General features: G+C 47.6%; 1 protein-coding gene across 5 annotated transcripts in view; it reads left to right on the forward strand.

Moving 5' to 3' along the window:
- INPP4A (inositol polyphosphate-4-phosphatase type I A) overlaps nt 1-22,417 on the forward strand; it is a 132,066-nt gene that overhangs the window by 71,197 nt on the left and 38,452 nt on the right. For all 5 annotated transcript variants that reach the window (XM_064572582.1, XM_045885139.3, XM_045885138.3 and 2 more), the window contains exons 2-13: nt 585-655; nt 1,568-1,776; nt 2,382-2,426; nt 10,221-10,339; nt 12,566-12,682; nt 12,968-13,047; nt 14,607-14,718; nt 15,761-15,851; nt 16,386-16,533; nt 19,065-19,195; nt 21,022-21,126; nt 21,658-21,766. In XM_064572582.1, the coding sequence (XP_064428652.1) occupies nt 1,671-1,776; nt 2,382-2,426; nt 10,221-10,339; nt 12,566-12,682; nt 12,968-13,047; nt 14,607-14,718; nt 15,761-15,851; nt 16,386-16,533; nt 19,065-19,195; nt 21,022-21,126; nt 21,658-21,766 (1,163 nt within the window). In that variant the 5' untranslated portion in view covers nt 585-655; nt 1,568-1,670. The remainder of the gene's footprint in view (nt 1-584; nt 656-1,567; nt 1,777-2,381; nt 2,427-10,220; nt 10,340-12,565; nt 12,683-12,967; nt 13,048-14,606; nt 14,719-15,760; nt 15,852-16,385; nt 16,534-19,064; nt 19,196-21,021; nt 21,127-21,657; nt 21,767-22,417) is intronic.

Raw genomic sequence — 22,417 nt, forward strand, 5'->3', positions numbered from 1 at the left:
TGCTGGGTCCTGAGGTCCACTCTGACTGTCCCCCAGGACTGAGTCAGAGCCTGGGTATTCTGCTCCACAGGAAGGCACCCAAGGGCCAGGCAGCCACAGGAGGGCAGATCCCTGTTCTGTTTTTGCACATTTAGTTCTCACTGCAGCCCTGTGAGATGGGTACCACTAGCCTCATCTCAGACACTGGAAAGCAGAGTCTCAGAGGGGCCCCACAGCTTCTTCCAGAGCCTGACATTTGTGAGCAAGGACGCCTGGGACTCAGATTCTTCTCTCCTCATTTTTCCTCAGCCACATCCCAACCGCACTGTGGGTGCTTTAGAGCTGGTCCATGTTCCTTGGATCACTCCTGGGGAGGGGGGCGAATGGGAATGTGCACTTTCTGTTTCTCATTCTTTTGGGCTTCAGCAAAACCTTTACTTTTGAGCCAAAAGGTTAGATTGTTTTGTGGAACTCAAAGGAACTTATAGTAGCTCTTGGCTTCCCCATATGTCTACACATTAAAAGTATAACATGAATATTATAATATGCATTCTCAAGAACTGGTGTTTGACTAGCTTGTTAAGTTTATAATTTTCTATTTTTAGATGATGGATTTGGACGTGCTTCTATGAAGAAATGCCACGTGTCTCAACTGGTCCAAGAACAAACATGTCCAGTAAGTTGTTGGGTGAATATTAACTCAAGAGTGGGAACAGGTGCCCTTTGGGGGCACAGGTGTTGACACACTTTGAGAAGACAAGAGTGCCTGGATACATGGAGGCCTTTGTAAGGAGTGTTTTAAACCAGCCTTATTGTACAGTCTAATTATCTTCACTTCTAAAGGTTGGTTCCTCTAGAGACAGCAGGAATTGTCACATAGAGGGCTAGAAAAACATGAAACTCACTTCTTGCTGCTTAACCCACTTCAAGAGTACAATGTGTGTTATGTGTCTTGCAGGGCATCTGATTCAGTGCGTGGTGGCACTTTGCCAGAGACTTCTTTATCCATCGCACACAGCACTATCCACTTTAGTCAGGCATAGATTACACGCACATGTATTGTAGGAAGGCAAGCCCAAGCCCAAGCCCAAGACACAGGTGAGGTTTCTGTAGCTCTGGGAAGAAAGAGAGCAGGTTGGAGACATGTGCCTTTGTCTCTCCAATGTTCCACCATGCTGTCATAGCCATTGGGGGTAGACCTCTTCATGCATCTCATATCCTTCTGACAGAGGTGAATTGATTTAATTTTACAGATTCTATGAGCTTGTGAACAGAAGAGCATAATAAAACAAAGGAGAAAATTTCAAGAGCCATCTTTTATCATTATATCTAAACCATCATTTAATGTGGCATGTCTTCGTTGAAGAGAACATGATTTCCTTACATGATTCCATGGGCATATGTGTTGGTGGCACTTGTGAGTGTTGGAGAGTGTAGAGGAAGAGGTCACTAGAAGGGGCTTAGATCATCAGACTCTCCACCCCTGGCTCTTCACTTGCCCGTGTTAGGCACATACTCTCTCCACGAGAGCACGGTCTCTCAGTCAGTGTCCCTGTGTTTCTTACCAGTGTTTGTGCCTCTTTCTCAGGACTACTGCCACCTTAGGGGACTAAGGCTTGGTGACAGCACTTCCCGGGGAATCAGGCGTGGTCTGACCCAGGAACAGGAAGCACATCATCACCAATGACATCATGACAGCAAGAGAGCACAGCCCTCGCCATGGCGCCAGGGCCCGTGCGATGCAGCGGGCTTCCACCATTGATGTGGCAGCCGACATGCTGGGCCTCTCTCTGGCCGGTGAGCCTCACGGGGCCTGCTCCAGGTTCCTGGGGCAAGGTCACCAGACACAGGTCCCGCACTGTAGCAGTGCTGAGAGGGCCTTGCCTGCCTCCTGGAGTCCCCTGCAGACAACCAGAATGAGCCCCCAGTGACTGCCCCAGGCTGGAGGGCACCCTGCTATGGCATTCTTCTGGTTGAATCAGGGATTGGGGAGGGAGGGGCTGTCAGCCCTCTTCCTGGGAACTGCTTCCATTGCAGTCTGACTGCTGGCAGTTTTCCAGCTTGGGTGGGCACCCCCAGGGCTCATTTGCCAGTAGGTGATATGGGAATGTCCACGGTGCCCGTCTGGCAAGTGCCTGTTATGCAAGTGTCCAGGCCATGATCAAAGCCCTCCTTGTTGGGGGTGTGCAGAGCTGAGGAAGGGGGGTGGTTTGGTCTTGGAGTCTGAGACTTCTTAGGACTCTCAGAGGCAAAATGTTTAGAAAATGAAGAAATTATCCCATGTAATAGTTACTGGTGGGGGGGAGTCGAATGTTGGGTCTTTTGAATAAAATCTAAATGCAAGGAAAAGTTTATTAAGGGTGATTCTGCCCCCTCCCCCTCATCATTTCTTTTTTATTCAGGAAATATACAAGATCCAGATGAGCCCATTTTAGAATTCAGCTTAGGTAGGTATCTTTTTGAATTTTTTGTTTGTTTTAAAATGTATGTTGCTTAAAAACAAAAACTGGACCCTGACATGAATTTGTATCCGAGAACTTGTTGCTGCCGAAGTGTTTCTGAGATGAAGCCATGAGGCAGGTGTGCATGTCCCGTGTGTGGGAGGGAACCTGGGGCCCATAGGCCTTGGGTCTCCTCAGCATACGTTCCCTCCAGGCTGGCCGTGGTGGGGGGGTGGGAGATAAGCACCCAAGAGCTGCAAGGACGGCTTCCCTACTCCTAGGGGAGGGCTGGAGGGGTGGGAAAACTGGCTCAGGGCCAGTGTTGTCAGCCCCAGCCATAAGGCCTGTGCGGTTGAGTTTTGCTGTCTAGCCCTTGTTCCCTGCTCTGGGAATGATGGAGGCAATGACAGCTAGCGCTTTCCCTCTCGGGCAGTGTCAGAATGTCCTAAATACCGGCTTGAATCCCTAAAGTTGTCCTAAGGAACTGTAGTAGAATGTGCTGGCCCTGGGATCAGGGAAGCACAGCATTACTGTGGCTTACCCAGAAGGTCGGAGTGCCTGGTGGGGTCAGCCGCAGACGGTTTTCCTCCGGAGCCTGACACTATCCTGTGTTCCCCTCCCCTTCCCTCATCCCCTGGGTGGTGATCAGCACTGGCCCGTGGCCTGGCCGTGGTGTCCAGGAGGTGGTATGACATAAAAGGAGCACCTCCTCAAGAGTCAGATAACCGGGATTCTAGTCCAGACCATGCCACAAACTAACTGCATGGCCTTGAACCTGCTGCTTGACCTTGCTGGACCAGTTTCCTCATGTGCTATAAGGGGTGTTACCATTTGAGAGACAACGAAGATTATGGTGCTTAAAACAAAGCAAAATCAGACAAACAACTTTGACTAATGACAAAAATCCTTAAAAATGTAAGGGCATTATTATCAAATTAATACTAAACTTTGAAAACATCCCCATTTCAGACTGAATGTCCCTAAACAAATTCAGAGGGTTTCCCAACCCTGGCTTGCTGGCTAGTTCTGTAGTGGGAGGGAGTCCTACATTGTGAACTGGGAACAGGGGGTTGGGGGAAGCAGCCTGTAACCCTACTGGGATTCCCACAGCTGCCCACTCCCAACCTAGAGCTTTCTTGCTCTTCACAAATTGTAGTACTAACTCAAGGACTTCCAGTTTCACAAGAGAAGAGTGAACTTATTTCCACCCCCTTGTCTTAAATCATCTCAAATGCCAGGAAGAATAAGAAACAGAAACACACACTCTGTGCAGTGAGACATTTCTGGAACCCCCAAAATGTAACCCATGAGGAGGAGGGAGCAGATGGAGAGGAGTGTGGTCACAACCTGCTTGTCTGTGAGGGTAGGTGGATTTGTCCCAAAGATACTGGGGAGTTCAGAGACTAAAGCAGGGGCTTATTGGAAAGTTTGTGTAAGGAAGAGTTTGGGGTTCAGATTCCCACCATATTCTCTCAGTCCTGCAGGGACTGGTGGTTATTCTCGTAAGAAACTTGGGAGGCAGAGAGGCTTTGGGCTGAGGTCCATCAGCACAGAGGAGAGCATGGTAAAGGGCCAGAAGTCTACTGAATAACAAACTCCCTACTTGGCCCTCCCCAGCCTTCTTCCTCTTATCCTAATTTGGCCAGGCTTATTCTTCCAGGCAGGAGGCTCTCACTCTGGAGAAAGTCAACCACTCACTGCCACTCCCCGCAAAGAGGCAGATGCCGGCTTTCTGGACCCCAGCGGAAAGTAGGCCAGCCAGCTACCCAGGCACTATAGTGGAGACCATCCAGCCCACCCTCACACTCAGCCTTCTGATACCTCATTCTTAAAAATGAATGGGCATTCTTCTGTGCATATAAAGATTGGTACATGCATGCTGACTGTAGCTTGATTCATAATAGCCAACACTGGAAACAACCCACATATCCATCAGCAGAATTCACTATGGTACATGCATACAATGGAGTACCACCCAGCAAGGAAAAGGAATGAGGTACTGATACATATGTGGATGAATCTCAGAAGCATTGTGCAGAGTGGAAGAAGCCATATTCAGATGTGTATTTATGATTCTGTTTATGTGGAACTCAGGAAGACTAATCCACAATGACAGAAGACCCATCAGCTGGTTGTCCAGGAGTGCTGATGAGGACTGACTGGAAAGAGCACAGGGGACCCTTTGGGCGATGGAAATGTTCTTTATATCTTGACTGTGGTGGTTATATGGATGTAAACGCTTGTCAAAACTCATTGAGCTCTACACTTAAAATGGGCACATTTTATATATAAATACCTCAAATTTGATTTAAAACAAAATGTAAGAATGGTTAAAGATTAAAGGCCTTTGTGAAAGGCCCACACATGAAAGAAGAAGCAGGAAAAAACAGAACTTGGAAGAAACGCAGACATTGAAGTAGAAGAAAACGTCAAAAAATTATAATTTATATCCTCAAGAGAAGATGGCATACTTGTAACATAAGAACAGGATGCTGTTAAAAAAAAAAAATTGAAGAACAAGGGCAATCTTAGACATTTAAGATATGACTTTAAAAAAATACATTAAAAAGTCAAAAAACGTTGGAAGATATTTAAAGAATTATTCCCCAAAGTAAAAATTTTAAAGCAAAATAGAAAATGGAAGAGAAATTGAAATGGAAAATTAGCAAATTCAGAGGCCCAACATTTATAGGAGGAAACAGAAAAGGGTGGAAGGGAGAGAATTACCAAGAAATAAGATAAGAAATCTGTCAGAGCTGAAAAGTGTGTTTCCAAAAATGCCTACCAGGGCCCAGCATAATGATTGAAAAGCCCCAGAACAAGGCATGTCCTGAAGAAATTTCAGAGCACTGGGAATAAAATGAAGATCCTAAAACTTCGAGAAAGGGGGAAAGAAACAAAAGAGGTCCTATCCAAGGATCAGGGTCAAACTAGTGCGGAGGGGATTCTCAGCGACCCTGGGAACTTGAGGACGGGGAGGAGCCCTTTAATGTACCTGGGAAGATATTTATAATCTGGGATTCTCTACTCAGCCAGACACTCAGTCAGATGTGAGGGGAGAAAGAAACTTATTTCAGCTTTGCAGACTCTCAAACTTACTTCTCCCACATCCTTTCTCTGGAAGCGAGTGGAGGATATGTTCCACCGAAAAGAGGGAGCAAATTGAGAAAAAGGAAGACGTGGGACCCAGGAAACAGGGCCTAACACAGGAGAGAAGTGAAGAAAACCCCCCTTGGCTCGTAATAATATTCACTGAGCTTTACTAATGCAGAACATGGATTTAACAACAACAACAACAACAAAATTCCCACTAAACTGATTGAGTGTAGAGACAGGATTAGAGTTGATGTCACATCGGTAAAAATCTTCACCCCTGTGACAGAAATCAGGATAGTTCTGATTCTGGCAAATCAAGGACAGTATGATAGCCATTTGAATGAGGCACATGGGAAGAAACAGCTTGAAGTTTTATTTTAAGTGATTTTTACCACAATGAAAAAAAAAAAAAAGGAGGAACAGGAGCCCAGGATTGAATAGTCGCCCAGGATTGAATAGTCAAATATTTTATCTTAAGTTTAAAATTAAAAAGTGCTCATTTTAAAACCTGTAATAGAGAAAATGTCAGAGGAAAGGAATACCCTATCAGAGAGAGATAATCACAGTTGGCATTTTGGTGTAGATCCTTCCAGAAATATTTTTTTACACCCACCCAGTGCTCTACAGAATTTTTAATGATTTTTTGCCTGTGGAAGTGATGGGATTATCTACAAAAATGTCATGCTAGTATTCTTTTTTTAAAAGACTTTATTTATTTGAGAGAGCGAGAACGAGAGAGAACACAAGTAGGGTGAAGAGCAGAGGGAGAAGCAGACTCCACGTTGAGCAGGGAGCCCGATGCGGGACTCGATCCCAGGACCCTGGGGTCATGACCTGAGCCGAAGGCAGACGCTTAACCGTCTGAGCCACCCAGGCACCCCATGTCATGCTAGTATTCTTAACATGTTTTTTTTTCATGTGACAGAATGTCATGGGCATCTTTTCGTTGTAATAAACACGGGATCTGCCCCATCACTTTGGATGCCTATGTAGACTCTACTGTGTGGCTGCACCATATTTATTGTAACCCATTTCCTGTTGTCAGACATTTTAGGTTCTTTCCAATTTGCCATTAATAACACCACCACGGTGAACATACTTGTACATAGATCATTAACACGTTTTGCTGATTATTTCCTTGGGATAAACACTTGGATACAGAATTGCCGAGTCAATGGATATGTACTTAAAATACATTTTACTGCTTTGCCTCGTCGACAGCACTTACCCAGCTGGGATTACAGATGATTTGGTTGGAGAGACAAGGCCTACGTGCCAGAGACTCATGGCTTCTCTGGAAGTTTGCCAAAGCAATGTAAGCGACAGACAGGACATGTGACTGTGGGCTGCTGAGGGGAAGCGTCTTGGAAGCCGTGGCCCTTGGGCTAGGAATAAACACTGAGTGAGACTTAGCCTGAGCTGGCTGGGGGTTGGGGCTGGAGAGCGGTTACCTATAGGAGGGTGTGTTCTGAAGGTGGCACTTAGCCCATTAGCCCTTAACCTGACACCCATCTTCCTGGCTTTGGCCACCTGTTATACCTCATTCTGTCTGCTGTCACTTGTGCTTGAGAGACCCAAATGTTCCAGCTTCACGTGGGTGTTAAGAACCCACACATGATGAAGGGGCGAGCTGAGAAAAACCAGGCCCTCAGTCACTTAAACACATAGCTTAAAGGAGGGGGAGCAAGTGAAATGGTCAAATCCCTGACTCCTGCTGAGGCAGACCTAGCAGAAGAAATAGAAGAGAACCTTAAAAATAAACAAAGCGTTAAAGCTTCTAGAAGAAAACAGAGGGTCACTCCCAACCTCAGGGTAGGCAAAGATTTCTTGGACAGAGTGCAAAAAGTCCTAACTCTGTGCTTTGGTTTGCTATCCCTGCCGTAACAGATTACCACAGATTGAACACCTTGAAACAACACAAACTTATTATCTTATAGTTTGCTTATGTCAAAAATCCAGTGGGTTCAGTGATGTCTCTGCTTGGAGTCTTACAACACCAAAATCAAAGTGTCAGCAGGGCTACAGTCTTTTCCGGGGGCGCCAGGGGAGAATTTGTTTCTTTGCTCTTCATATTGTTGGCAGAATTCAGGGTTTTTTGGTGTGTGTATGTGTGGTTTTAGGACTGAGGTCCCCATTTCTTTGCTAGCAGCCAGGTGAAGCTGGTTCTCATTTATTAAAGCTGCTCACATTCCTTGGTTTGTGACCCTCTTCCTCCGTCTTCAAAGCCAGCAATGGCAGGTAGAATGCCTTTCATGGTTTGAATCTCTCCTGCCTTTTTTCCCCATAGTCACATCTTTCTGACTCACCCTTCCACCTTCCTCTGCTACTTTTAAGAGCTTGTGTGGTTAAGCCCACACCAATAATGCAGAATAATCTCCCCTTATCAAGGTTCATGACCTTACTCACAGCCATAGTGCCTGTAATGTAATATATTCACAGGTTCCAGGGATTAGGATGTGGACACTTTTTTGGAGGGAGGGACAGTTTTCCTGTCTATCACTTCCTAAGACTAAAAGTCTAAAACAAACAAAGCTGAAGATCTGTAAGAAAATAAATTGATAAACCACAGACTGGGAAAAAATATTCACAACACATATACCTGAGAAAGAACAGGTCCAGAATAAAATACTCATAAATCAACAATAAAAAAGTCAACAATTCAGTTTAAAAATGAGCAAAAAAACTCAAGCAGACTCTTGACAAAAGAAGTTATAAAAAGGAACAACAAGCACGTAGTGAAAAAATGCTTTGCATCATTAATCATCATGGAAGTGCAAATTCAAACACATCCATCAGAAAACTATAAAACAAAGACTAACCCTACCAAATGTTGGCGGGGATGCAGAACAACAGGAACTCAGATCCATTGCTGATGGGATTATAAAGTGGTGCAACTACCTTAGAAAACTGTTAGCATCTTGCAAAGTTAAACATATCCTCCGCTATAACCTAGAAATGTCACTCTTAGGTACTTACGCAAAAGAAATGAAAATCCACGTCCACAAAAAGCCATAAACAGGAATGTTTTTAGCACCTTTATTTACAATCGTTCACCACCAGAAACAACCCAACGTCCATTAACAGAATGGATAAATAAATTTTGATACATTCATACAATGGAATCTAACTCATCAATTAAAAAAAGAGTGATTATCAGTACATACAACAACGTAGATTCAGGAACAGCCAAAAGTGATGGAAATCAGAAATTTGTTGCAGAGGCTGGGGAATTGACTGGGAAGTATGAGGGGGATATTTCTAGTCTCATGTTTTAAAGGAGTTCTCCATCTTATTTTGGTGATGGTTGCAGAGGTGCATATGATTGTCAAAACTAATTGAATTAAAAACCTAAGCTCGTTGTATTTTATTATATCCAATAAATAGTGAAAATTCATAAAGGCACATGAGAAGATAATACAAATGGAGAGAGAACTAAAATTATTTTTCAGAAGCAAAAATCAGTTTCTGTATTTTAAATCACCAGTGAGCATTTAAAAAATTGGGAATGATGAGGGCAGGCATGGCAGAGTAAGGACCTCCAAAGATCCTCTCCTCTGTAAAGGCACTGAGAACACTGGCAGAAATGGTCGTAGTCAGTTGTTTGAGATTTCTGGAAACTGACCAGAGACTTGCAGCAGTCTGGGGAGCATTATTGCTCCTCCAAAAAAGGCAGTTGTTTCTACCAGTGTTGAACTTCGATTTACTATGTATTTCATCAGTTCTGAGATGTGTGGGTTTTTTTCTGTTTTACTATCTATTTAATCAAAAAGTGTCTTACAATCAATAGCATATCATAGTCTAATGGCAGTGGGTCCTTTGGCTTTCATGGTGCATTTCACAACAGATAATGTGTTCGATTCAGTGAAATGGGATCGTTTTTCTTGTGGGTCACTCCTGTGTTAGAATGATCTGAGTCTTATCTATTTCAGAATGCTTATTAGTACAATAAACTTTGCAACCAAAACAGTTCTACAAGGTACTGTTACTTCCAAAAAGTAACATTTTTAGTAATCTTGCATTTGGTAAGAGTCTTATAAGGAGAATAAATGAGCAATGACGTCTTTAAAAAAAACAAAAGCCTTTGTTAATGCTGCCACAGATTTTTAAATTTGCTTCCAACACACATCCACACAGAGACCTGCAGGGCACCACGGCTCAGGGCTAGTCACCACAGCCATAGGATGCAGGCATGTATAGCTGTGTCTTGATTCTGTGGCTGGATAGCTCAACGGGTTAGAAGCTCAGTTAGTTATTAAGGTCCAACATTATGGGTCAGACCCCATGTGAGGTTGTTGGCTTTGTGTTCTAGTCCGTGGACACAGAGCAGGTCAGTCTTCCACTTGCACTTAGGGCCTTGCTGTCCTGGTGTCGGGGGATGGGGAGAGGGGGGAGGGACGGGGGGGATTGTGGGGGATGGGGGGAGGGGACCCACAGGAAAAATGATCCTCTGAATTGAACACACTATCTGTTGTGAAATGCACTATGAAAGCAAAAGGACCAGCTGCCACTAGACTATTGAGAAGAGCTTGTTTCCAATGTAAAAGATCACCTCCACATGATGACTGACAGTGTAATTGTCCCATCCCCTTAGTGGCACTGACTTTTTTTTTTTTTTTTTTTGCTTTCTCTGGGGGTGCTTGGAACCGAGAACTAACCAGAGGCTGATTTTAAAGGACTTGTTTCTTTCCCATCTTGATTCCATAGCTTGCAGTGAGTTGCATACTCCATCACTAGATCGAAAACCAAATAGTTTTGTAGCAGTGAGCGTCACCACCCCTCCTCAGGCATTCTGGACAAAACACGCGCAGACGGAGATCATCGAGGTGGGTGCTGCTGGCTCCGACCCTGAGCTGTGCGAGGGGCTCGCGCCGTGTTTGTAGCCTCCATGGGAGGGCTGCGGGTGACCTGAGCGCTGGTAGCTGCACTCCACGGGTCCTCGGTACATTGATGTTTCTCTCCACATTCATCTGCGTGGTGTTTGTATTTGCCATATCCTTTACAGTTACTGATGAGCTATTGGCTGGTTGTCTTTGAACAGTGATCCTACAAGGTTGTTGCCTCTTAAGAGGTAAAGGGCCCATTCTTCCTTGTCATTGTCATTTGGTGGCTGCTTTCGGAGAGTTGTGTTCGTTAATCACAGTTTCAAGAGTGTTAACTACTAACCAGCCTTCTTACTGGACATACCCCTATTTTTATTGGCTTTCTTATTACATCCTTTTGCATTGTGTGTTTTATATTTACGTTTTACGTTAAATTAAGTGCTGTGCATTCACCTTGGGAGTTTTACAAACTCCTTTTAGATAATTGAGCACTGTATGTAAGTTATGACACTGAGTATAGGATCTGTGCGAGATTGTGCAGGATTTTGGCTGTGATGTGAGCGTCTCTGTGAATTAACCCCTCCCTAGCAGTCTCAAACAAACTTAAACTGCATTTCCTCCTCTTCCCCCTTTTACATTTTGGAATGTAGGCCACCCTTTTTCATTCTCTTGGGAACTTACTTCCAAGTTCAGATCAACAGTTTTGTTTTCTAAGCATCTGCTGAGCACTGCCTGCACCGTGGAGCACAGTGCTGGGCGCCGTGGATGATACGAACACCTCGGAGGCCCGGTCCCATCCTGTGGGTGGGGAGGCAGCGAGCGTGGTCTGTCTCCACACAGCTGTGTCAGGAGGGGTGGAGTAGAGAGAGGAAGGCAGCACATGGCAGGTGGGGGCCCTTCTAGCTCTGAGGATTGGAGAGGCTACCTCGGGTGGTGCTTAGTGAAGTTCTGACTTAAGAGATCTGGTTGGGGCCCAGGACTCTGCAGTTGTCACAAGCTCCCAGGTGATGCCCATGCAGCCAGTCTGGGGACCATGTGTTGAAGAGCACGCCAGAGTTCTGTGGTAGTCACGCGAAGGCATGCAACAGGAAAGCGTCATGTGGGTTTGGAGAATAACCTTATCCTGCTATGTGTGTGCAAAAGGCCCAAGTGGAGGAGCAAGGGAGAGAAGCCTTGAGCGTCAGGCCAGGAGTTTGTAGTGGGCCAGTGCAAGCATTTTGGGGGGGAGTCGCCTGACTAGATGTGTTTCAGGGAGGTCCTAAGTTGATAGTCACTTGCGGGGAGTGTGTAGGACCTGACTGGCAGTGGATAAAAGGGTGCATGTGACAGGCCCTGGAGGTGGGTTTGTGGGAGCAGTTCATTGTCACTAGGTGGTTGAAAATGATGGAGAAAGAGGCACCAAAGCAGACATTTGTAGCCTCCTTGGGAAGAGAGCCAGAGATGGCCTTAACTAAGGGCAGATGGAGGGTGAGGTTGGGTGGGCTGTGGTCCTAGCAGGCTGCCCAGGAGGGGCCGTCCAGCAGACCTTGAGAGCCTGGATCTGGAGCTACAGAGGGAGCATAGCTGGAGGCATGGAACCCACAGCACGCACAAACAGGAACTCAACCATTTGGCTGAGATAGTTAACCACTGCCTGGGAAAGAGAATATGTTATGGGGCTCTGGGGACAGGGCTAAGCTGCTAGGAAATGGCCACCTATGAGCTAGAAACTCACAGCTCGTCTTTTGAAAAGGATAGCCTTAAAAAGGTCAGTTCTTAATTATTCTAACCATGGGATTCTGGAAATAAGAAACGACTTAAGCCATTCATTTCTTCTCTCATCTGCCTTTGTACATCTTAAAGGAACAACCCAAAGTAGGAGATCCAAATACATCACTCATCTGAAGTGGTGATACCAAGAATACAACGTGGACATCCAGCTCGTTTCACTCTTAGAGGATCCCTTCCAGTGAGCGAGTAGCTCTTAGAGTGAGCCCGCGGGCGCGGCTGTGTGGTTGGCCTGCCTGTGGTGGCTGCGTCTTTCGAGGCAGGTCACACTACTCTGTCCTTTCTCTAAGCAGGATTTGGGCTTGTTTTGTAGGCATCCATTTAGGCTACCATCCGTGTTTGTGTTGATCCAAGTCAGTAAGAAGGCTAGTGTCTCATTTTGAAGGTGTTGGTGTGTTTCCAAAGCAATTACTTGGAAAAAGCCAACTCTGTATTCTGATTTTATTCTCCTTTCTCTTCTAGGGAACCAACAATCCTATATTTCTAAGCAGTATTGCCTTCTTTCAAGACTCTCTTATCAATCAGATGACCCAAATCAAACTCTCCGTGTATGATGTCAAAGATCGATCTCAGGGAACAGTTAAGTAACACATTATGGTTCATGGGATTTTGTTCCCTTTTTTTAAGTTCTGTAATCATCTGAGTGAGAGGTGAACAAAGATTAACTTCACTACTTTGCTCACAAAGTCACTGATGTCCAAATGTATTCGTCTTTAGGAATTTCTTCCTGAGCATCCCTATTGGGCTCCTGAGAACGGGTCAGATGTGTTGTGGGAACCAGCCTGCTGGACTCCTCTGGGGCCTGGTATTTGGACCAGAGGCAAAGCAAGCGTACTAATGGCTTCTCTCCCCGCTCTTCCTCAGATGTATTTACTGGGTTCTGGAACATTCATTGTCAAAGATCTGCTCCAGGACAGGCATCATAGGTTGCATTTAACACTAAGGTTGGTATTTAATTTTACTCCCTTGAGAGGATCTAGAATTATGAGGTCCAGGGACAGATGGGGGGAGGTCCCATTTCCTGCACTCAGAGAGGGCCCAGCCCCCTCCCAAAGGCTGGTGTCAGTGAGGAGGTGGTTGCTTACTTGAGTGAGATTAAAACTCAGCCCATCAGAGCCCATCATAGGAAATATGAGCCCTCTTGTATGCAGACCTAAAGGAAAACCTAGATACATATCTGATAATACTCAATATTTTTGTCTATCATCTCTTCCCTCCCCAATAGAATATGATCTCCTAGGCAGTAGGGTTTTTGTCTGCTTTGCTTCATTGCTGTATCTTAAGCACCTAGAACAGAGCCTGGTGCTCAATAAATATTTATGGAGGGAAGGAAGGAAGGGGAACCCCACTGTATCCCTGAAAGGAAGATGAAAGAGGTCAAGATATCAGCCCTTCCCAAATTCATTTCGGGGACAGTTCTCACTGAAACCCCAACACATGGTGTTCTTTTTTTCAAAATAATGTAGAAGTTGGGAAGATAGTCCAAAATAGCAAAAGAAATTTGACAAGGGTTAATCACCTGCTGGACAGTGCACCATTCTAAAGCTACGGTGAAAGCAGTCGCAGGCATTGGGCAGAGCGAGAGCCTTGCTCGGCCCTCAGTGTGCATAGGGAGCCTGCCTCAGCAGGAAGGACTGGTCTTACAGAAAATGCAAGGGGTCGTGTGGGGCAAAGGGCTGCTAGAGAAAAATATTCAGGTACATCATGCGCCAGAACTAATTCTAGTTGGACCAGAGCTAAATATAAGAAATGGACATCTTCCTTTTGAAGAGGGGCTACATAGGACTCTTGAGCAGAGAACATGGGGAAGCCCTTCTCCAGGCATTAGAACAGTGAGAAAAAGCCACAAAAGAAATTGTCAGTATATATGACCACATAAAAGTTTAGAACCTGGCTAAGTCAGACACCGTAAATAAAAGGCCTGAGGTGTTAGGGTATCCCTGGGGCCTCCCTGGATGAAGTGGATGGGCCCGGGCTGCTGGCAGCCAACCTGAGGGGTCTCAGGGATGAAGCTGAGCAGGGTAGAGTGGCATTAACTGTATCATACCATCTTTGGGATGCTTTGGGAAACCCTCCACTTACTTGGGGTCCAGGCCTAGGTCTTGGGTGTAATTAAAGCTTAAAGGTGGGTGGGAAGGAACAGAAGGGGGTTCAATGCCAGAAGAAGGTGCTCTCCAGTCCTGCTTCCGGGATGCGTCCTCATCACTCTCTGGGGCAGAGATTAGCCCAGGGGCTGATGGGCGCCTCCCAAGCAAGCACTGGCTCTTCCCCTCCAACCGTACCCCAAGCATATCTACACTTCTCTGTGGTGCTGTGTCCCCTCCCAGCTGTAGTCCTCCTCTCTGCTCTCACAGTTTCCTTGTCTGCCTCCCCTGGAGCCTATGCATGTAGTGAATGCTGGCTGACTGACCGCCCAATGACCCAGGGTGGCTGAGCTTTGCATTTAAGCAGAAAACGAAGCGCAGGTACAGTGCCTCTTATCAAAGCACTTTGCTCGTGGCAGATCTGCGGAGAGTGACCGCGTGGGTAACATCACCGTGATCGGCTGGCAGATGGAGGAGAAGTCAGACCAGCGGCCCCCTGTGACCCGGTCTCTGGACACCGTCAATGGGAGGGTGAGCATGCCGCCTTGCTCCTCTTGGAAGGAGTCCGAGGATCTGTCCAGATGGATTTGGCCTCTGTGCTCTGGGAAGGGAAAGACAGGGCCCCCTAGGCAGAACGTGCCCGTCCCCGCTAGGCGCTGCTTGAAGTAGTGAGAAGGGGGTCCCTCAGGGAGCATGACATGCAAGTTTCTGCTGGGTGGGGGCCCGGCTAGAGGAGCTGCAGTCAGGCAGGGAAGGGAGGCCAGGGGGTGGTGTGAATGAGGCCTGGATTACCTTTGCTGTTTTGTTAGAGCTTCCCTACCAGGCACACGTGTGCCCCACAGCCACCTTATGTGCGCCTCCCATCCACACACCCTTTGCAGCCTCTCACATACCTCTCCTCCTCTCCTCCCCTCCACCCCCTCTCTGGCACCCTGTCTTCCATGCACTGTTGCTCGCACAGGCCCCTCATGCTCTCAGACTACAATTCCAATGTACCAAACACTGGTGAGGGGTCATTGCTGTAAAATACGGAGCTAGCTCATTTTACCCAAAACAAGCCTGGGAGGTCAGCTGTGCAAACGTTCCTGAGCATTGTCTGTTTCCTGCCTCTCAATTCTGTATGTCACAACACCACAGAACCAGGTGAAGTGACCTAGTCACTAGAAAATCGTGTTTCGTGGCCTGAGTGCAGTGTACTGGCAGGTGGATTAATTTGTGGCTGGGGCAGTGTATTGCTGTAGAGTGAATGGTGGGTACTAATTTTAAGAGTTCTTTGATGATGGGGCGCCTGGGTGGCTCAGTCATTAAGCGTCTGCCTTCGGCTCAGGTCATGATCCCAGGGTCCTGGGATCGAGCCCCACATTGGGCTCCCTGCTCGGCGGGAAGCCTGCTTCTCCCTCTCCCACTCCCCCTGCTTGTGTTCCCTTTCTCGCTGTGCCTCTCTCTGTCAAATAAATAAATAAAATCTTTAAATAGAGTTCTTTGATGATGCACATGGGCCCCGTTTCTGCGGAGTGTTCTGGAGTTGTCTGGGTCTCACTGTTTCTCTCTGCTTTCCTGTCCACCTCATTAGATGGTTCTCCCTGTTGATGAGAGCTTGACAGAGGCGCTGGGAATCCGATCCAAGTATGCTTCGTTGCGAAAAGACACTTTACTGAAATCGGGTAAACAGCTTCCTCCGTTGGTACTCTTGCCACTCTTGTGAGTGTCCACTCGGGCCTGTGCTCACCCTTTCTTCCCCACCCGCTCGGATTGTCACGGCCAGGCACCCCCTCGATTGTCACCTCCCTGCCACGTTTCTAAGTGCCGTGCTTTTCGCCAGCATTTGGAGTTAGTAATATTCCAAGCAAGGGGTGTGTGTGTAGGGGGGGTCCCTCCTTCATTCCACTCTTTCTCGTGTTACCTTGGGTTTGGTGACTGACACCCTCCCCGCCCCCACCCCCGCCCCTGAACTCCAGAGTCAGTTCCACGTCCTGGGACAAGAAGATTGCATGTGGCGGGGGGGGGGGGGGGGGGGGGGCGGGAGCGGGAGGAGCAGCCAGGCTCAGTCACTTTGGTGGGCTTTGGTTTAAATGTTCTCATTCTCTCAAGAGGAACAGTAAGAAGCACCATTGAGGGCTTGGGGGAGGAAGGCCCACACGGCGGGTGTGTCGCCGGCTCACACACAGCCTTTGTCCCCTCCGCACCCCCCACCTCAGTGTTCGGCGGCGCCATCTGCCGCATGTACCGGTTCCCCACCACAGACGGCAACCACCTGCGGATCCTGGAGCAGATGGCAGAGAGCCTGCTCTCCTTGCACGTGCCCCGGCAGTTCGTGAAGCTCCTGCTGGAAGAAGACGCAGCCAGGTGAGGCAGGCCGGCTGCCCCTTCCTTTATGGAAAGTTCTTAGATGCGGTAGGTAGAGCACTGGCAGCCGGGAGGCTGGCTTCTGACCCAGCCGCCGCCACTTGCTTGCTTGGTGGCCTTGTCTTGCTGAAGCCTGCGATGGCTCACCTGTTTCCTGAGTTCCTGTGCGAGGCCATCACCAGACAAGGTGCAGGAAGCACCAGACAAGGTGTGCCCAGCACGCAGTGCCTGCTCTCTTCCCTCTCCACCTCCTTTCCGCTCTCAGTCAGCCTGTAGAAAGTTAGGAGTGGCTGGTCGTTCTTGAGTCCTGGCCACCCGGGTCAGCGGTTTCCTAGCGGAGGGGCACATTGATAGAGGCTACAGAGAGCTATGAGTGACCCATCTGGGCCCTCTGGTCCTCCGTATCTCTCAGCCCGGGGCATGTTCCATTGATCCCGTAGCAGGGAGAGCCCGAGAGGGGGTTCAGCGCCGCAGATCGCTGAGCGTGTTGCTCATCTTCCTCACATGTCCTTTCTCCTCGATGTCATAAGATGGTGTTAATTATGAACACAATATGAGAACATGAAAGGACACAGTGCAGTCAGGATCTCACTGTTCGAATACAGCTATTTTTAAAAATTTTTTATCTTGAAAAAACTCAATCTAAGAATGACAAGAATAATGCAATGAGCTGCTTTATCTCTGTATGTGTACTATTTTATGGTTATTTTAGTTAAAAATTTTTTCCTTTCAGCTTTTCCATATTTGTGCAGATTTTCCTAACTCCCATCTCCATTTGCACAGATCTTCAGTGTTCGTGTTATAATGTTAACTGTGGTGTAAATTCCCATTATTTGGTGTACTAGATTGTAACTTTGAAGAGTTGACTCATTTCACAAGAACTTTGGTTTTGACGGTTTTGTTGTTGTTGTGTTTCCCACCAGTTTCACGCATGTGGTTGGTGTTGTGTGTGGTGTGGGGAGGCTTCTCGATGAGCGAGACAGACCGTGGAAGGCAGGCCCTCTGGAGAGGTGGGGGCCACTCCCCGAGCCCCAGCTGTGTGAGCTGGGAGCAGAAATTAGAAGGGGTGGTGAGAAGGGGGGTGGTCAGGGGAAGGCCTCTGTGAGATGGTAACATTAAACTGACACCCGAAGCACGAGAAGGAGCAGAAAGACAGGCGGAGACATGGGAGAGGGTCCAGCAGCAACCCCAGCAGATGGGGCTCGTGTGCTCATGAGCAGACCCGCGGCCGCAGGGCCAGCCGGCCAGCAGTGAGCGAGGACATCGTCTCACCACAGCCTCGTCTGCGTGCATACTCTTTTACTTTGATTTTGCTATTTTCATAATAAAATGGTACAACTTTCTTTTTTAACTTCAGACAATCTAGTAGATTCCATAAAATTAGCTTTCTTTCCCCCACAGAGGAAAACATGCATAGTATAAAAAAAACCAAATAGTGTCGAAAGGCTTTTAACAATGACCTAAGTCTTGGGGCCCTTTACTCTCTGATCTGCTTCCTAGAAACAACCACTTTTAGCCATTTGAGCATACCAGTGTATTTCTAAATAAATGTATAGCATGCTCTCTTAACCGGTTTTGGGGATTAGCTACTGATTCCCTGTGATGACGATTTTAGGTCTTTTGTACTTTCCCGTTCCCCAGCTTCCTAATATGGTTATCCCCCGCCCTTTTTTTAAGTCCATCTTGTGTTTTCATTATTCTGATTATGTAGCTATTATTTACTGCTGAGCTAAGATAGTTATGTTTCAGTTCTTATATAGCTTTTATTTTTCTGGAGGTGACAGATCCTCTTTTTTCTTCTCTTCTCCCTTTCCCTGCCTTCATGCTACTTTTAGATTTACATAGCTCATTACTCACATGGAGAAAGAAAGCATAGCCAAAGTTGCCAACCCCCTATGGCCCTTGTCCCTTACCCCGAGGGACAGCCCTGAAACAGAGGGGGCTGGGTGAGCACAGCAGAGCATGCCCCCACCCCACCCCCACCCCCCGGCCGGCCGGCCAACTGTGGACCACTGCTTGGCAGCTTTAGGTTCTGCAGCAATGTTCTTAGGGGCCAGGTAGGAAGGCCCAGGCCTCCCCAGAACGTGGGGGCAGTGAGAAGCTGTCTCACAACCTCCCCTGGGCGAGACCGGTGAGTGAGATGGCCTCAAGCAGTCGCTTATGGGCCTCCACTCATCTCATCTCCCAGGAGGGTCCCACGTGGCCTGTGGGGGTCCAGGCAAGGAGCCACTCCCCTAGAGCCCCTCTCCTCCACTTTGTTTTCCCCGGACATTTGACAGGGTTTCTGCCATGAGTGGTCTGCCCGTCATACAGCCAGTCCTCCTAGAGTGGTGTGTCCCATGCCCCACTGCTTGCTGTGTAGACCTGCAGTGTAGCTGTTGTCCGAGGCCTTCCCTGGCATTGACCACACTTCCATGTCCGTTTTGTTCTCCTGCTTGGTTGGGACACCTGTGCCTCTCCCAGGGAAGAGACCTCCACAGCCTCATGTATGTGTGTGTATGTGTGTGTGTGTATGTGTGTCTTCCTTGCAGAGTGTGTGAGCTGGAGGAGTTGGGGGATCTGTCCCCTTGCTGGGAGAGCCTCCGGCGCCAGATTGTCACTCAGTACCAGACCATCATCCTCACGTACCAGGAGAACCTGACTGACCTCCATCAGTACAAAGGTGGGTACTGGGTCTCCATTTTCCCAGCTAGAAAACAAGAACCTGGCTCAAATACTCTCCCTGACAGACACGCTAATGGATTTTTAAAAATAGATTCTCATGTAGGTGTGAATTCTTTTGAATATGGCTTTCTCAGATCTTAATTAAGAAGACGAGTATGTGAATTGCATTAAAAATTCCTTCTATGGTGTCATCTGCCAAAGCAACTCATGTAGGATGAAATTTAGGAGAGACAAAATCACAGGCTGTTGGTTCATGTTATTTTTTTGTCTTGGTCTAAAGTGCCCAAGGGAAATGCCCCAAAAGATGTAAATCATTTGCTTTGAGACAAAGTGGTTTCCTAGATTTCCCAGTTTAAATATTCAACAGTCCTTGTATCAAACATCTGAATTGTCTGAGTGGAGCTCTCCATTTTTAAGGCTCAAAAAAGAAAGTGAAGCATAGACACCTCACATTTCTTCTTGAAAGATCCTGTTTGATTTTCAAAATACTCTAAGGGTAGATTTAGAAGACTTTTCTTAACTAATTCCCTTTTTATTCCAAAATAGAATGAATTTTTTGTTTTTTCCTTATTTATACTCTCTCTTCAGATTCTTCCCTCCCCCCCCCAACTACATAATAGAATTTCAGGGTTAAAAGAAAATCATAAGTCCTAATATTAAGGTTTTGATATGAACCTGTCCATGAACTTGGCTGAGAAGAAGCCACATACAGTCAGGTCAAGACGATGGTGCCCTTGGGTTTGGTTTGAATCTGAAGGGCAGGTCTAAGTGTATTGGCAGCATATAGCTGAAGAGACTTAGGAACCTACCCATGCCGGATACCTGTTACCTGGGAAAGCGGGAAACCCACATGAGCTTGAGTTTTCCAGAGCAGATCATCTCAAGTGTCAGTGTGCATCCTGGTCCCTGAAGACCTTGCTGCAGTGCAGATCTAGGATTCTGCATTTCTAACAGGTTCCCAGGATGCCACTGCTGCTGATCTCTGGGCCTCCTGTAAGTATCAGGCCCTGGAGGACAGTCTCCTAGCACAAAATGCAAAGCAGACAATGGCTGGTCTGCATTTTGTATACTGGTACGATTTACCTTTTATCACTAGAGAGAAAGTTTATTTCTTCTTCTGATTGTCAGTGAATTTGTAACCCCCTTCTTTTTCTAGGCACGTAGTTCTTAATTAGTGTTGGATTCTGGTCGTAGAAACAAGATTGTAGATATTAGTTATAAAACATCATCCAACCTCCTTAACCCCCCAAGTATAATCAAGGGAACACGTTTAGGTTTGTGTTTCAGAGGGCCAGGATCCATGCTATGTAGCATTTGTTCATCTTGATAGATCTGAGGTCATCTCTTTGTGGAATTGAGATGTGTGGCTCTGGTTGAACCAATTTCTTAGATCTTGCATGATGGCGGTCTCCAGGGTTGGAACAGGCAGTCCCTGGCATGGGCCCATTTGCTTTTTATAGCAGTGCTGACATCGTGTTGCACAAAATCAGTCTTTATGTCAGACTTCTCAACTGAGAGCTGATCATGGGAGGGCAGGGCACCAGTAACCGTAACCTTCTGAAGCTGCTCCTAGCTGGCTCTGCTCACCACCTGAGCACCCAGAACCAGTCTTCTGGCCAGTGAGCTGCCCTCCCTCTAGCGTTTCACCCAGCCTATTCTCTGGAAATGAAATGTGCTCATGGGCAACTCAGAATTTTCTTGGCCACAACCAGCACGTACCTGCCTATGCGCGGCCGCTTCCTCAGAATATGACTGTCCTACTCGCCATTCCTGAATGCAGGGTACATGTCAACGGTCCTTATTTTCTCATATTCCATTTCTTAGGTCCCTCGTTTAAAGCAAGCAGTTTGAAAGCAGATAAAAAGTTAGAATTTGTTCCCACAAACTTGCACATACAGAGGATGAGAGTTCAAGACGATGGGGGGTCAGGTAACTATTTTTCTGTTCCTCTCACTAAATCACACTTGACTTCCTTTCCCCCCGTGTGCTTGGTGCCCACACTGCCCCACACGTGTGCAGCCTTCCCTGTGTGTGCTTCCGCCTGGCAACTCAGATAAGAGACATGGCACAGGACCCTCGTAAGGTCTTGGTTTCCTAGGTTTTTCCCTCCCTTTGTTCCTTCCCCTCGTCCGTCCTCCCTCCAGCTTCCCTCTGTGTTTCTGTGGCAGCAAGTCGCCTGTCAGGTATCCTTCCCAAGGAGGGGTGCAAGCTGAGTGTTACCGGTGGTTGCCTCCGGCCCTTTGTGGCCCCATCTGGAGACGTGCAGGAACCCTCTCTCTGCTGAGATGATGGTGTTGGGCTCCAGGGGCCCTTGGAAAATCGAGGCTGTGGGGCTGAGGGAGCGGGCCGCTTGGCACTGGGCTGGCAGGGCAGGGTCCCGGAGCTGCGCGCATACCCCTGTAGCTGGCTTGTGCACAGGCCTGAGCCCAGAGTAACGGAGGAGAGCTTTCTGTCATTCAGATCAGAACTACGACATTGTCACCATCGGGGCACCAGCTGCGCACTGCCAAGGTTTTAAGTCAGGAGGTCTCCGCAAAAAGCTGCACAAATTTGAAGAGACCAAGAAGCAGTAAGTACTTGGAGGGTGTTCATGGGTCTTTGTACAGCTGTCTGGTGCTTCCTAGGTCAAAGAAAAAACAAATCAAGAGGTGACCGCAAAAACATCCAGCCATCCGATGTGCTTCTGTGCGGCGGGAGGAACTGCCTCGTGGCCCGGGTGCTTCTGTGTGTGTGACTGAGCTGGGGGGCGGGGCGTGAGGGCGCCTGATTAGTGGTCCTGACCCTGCAAAGGAACAGCAAATTGAAACCCCCTGGAAGGTGGCTACCCCGTGTGGACTCTCTGCCACCTCAGCTGTCCCTTAGAGCCCCTGGTCCGTCATGCCAGGTGTGCAGTGTGTGCTGAACGCCACAAAGTGTGAAGCCCGGAAGAGAGTGCTTCCTTTCCTGAGCCGACTGCAGTGGTAAACATTCCCTGTTTTAAGAAGGCTGGAGTGGGGTGGGGGGGTGGGAGGGGAGCTGCACGCAGCTGCAGTCCAAACAGGAAATGGCCAGGGAGGCAGTTGGGGAAGGGCATTGTGGAGCGTGCAGTGGCTGAGGCGTGGTGCTTTGAGGACAGGAGCTGAGGGGGAGGGCAGCCTTGCTGGCAGACTGCTCAGTGCGGGGCCACACTCTGGTGAGCCTGGATGCAGGGGTGACAGAGGTAGGCCTGGCCCCAAGGGGC

The sequence above is a fragment of the Mirounga angustirostris genome, unplaced genomic scaffold, assembly GCF_029215605.1.
Source record: "Mirounga angustirostris isolate CCGP_5_RB_7025 unplaced genomic scaffold, mMirAng1.0.hap1 SCAF_10, whole genome shotgun sequence".
NCBI lineage: Eukaryota > Metazoa > Chordata > Mammalia > Carnivora > Phocidae > Mirounga > Mirounga angustirostris.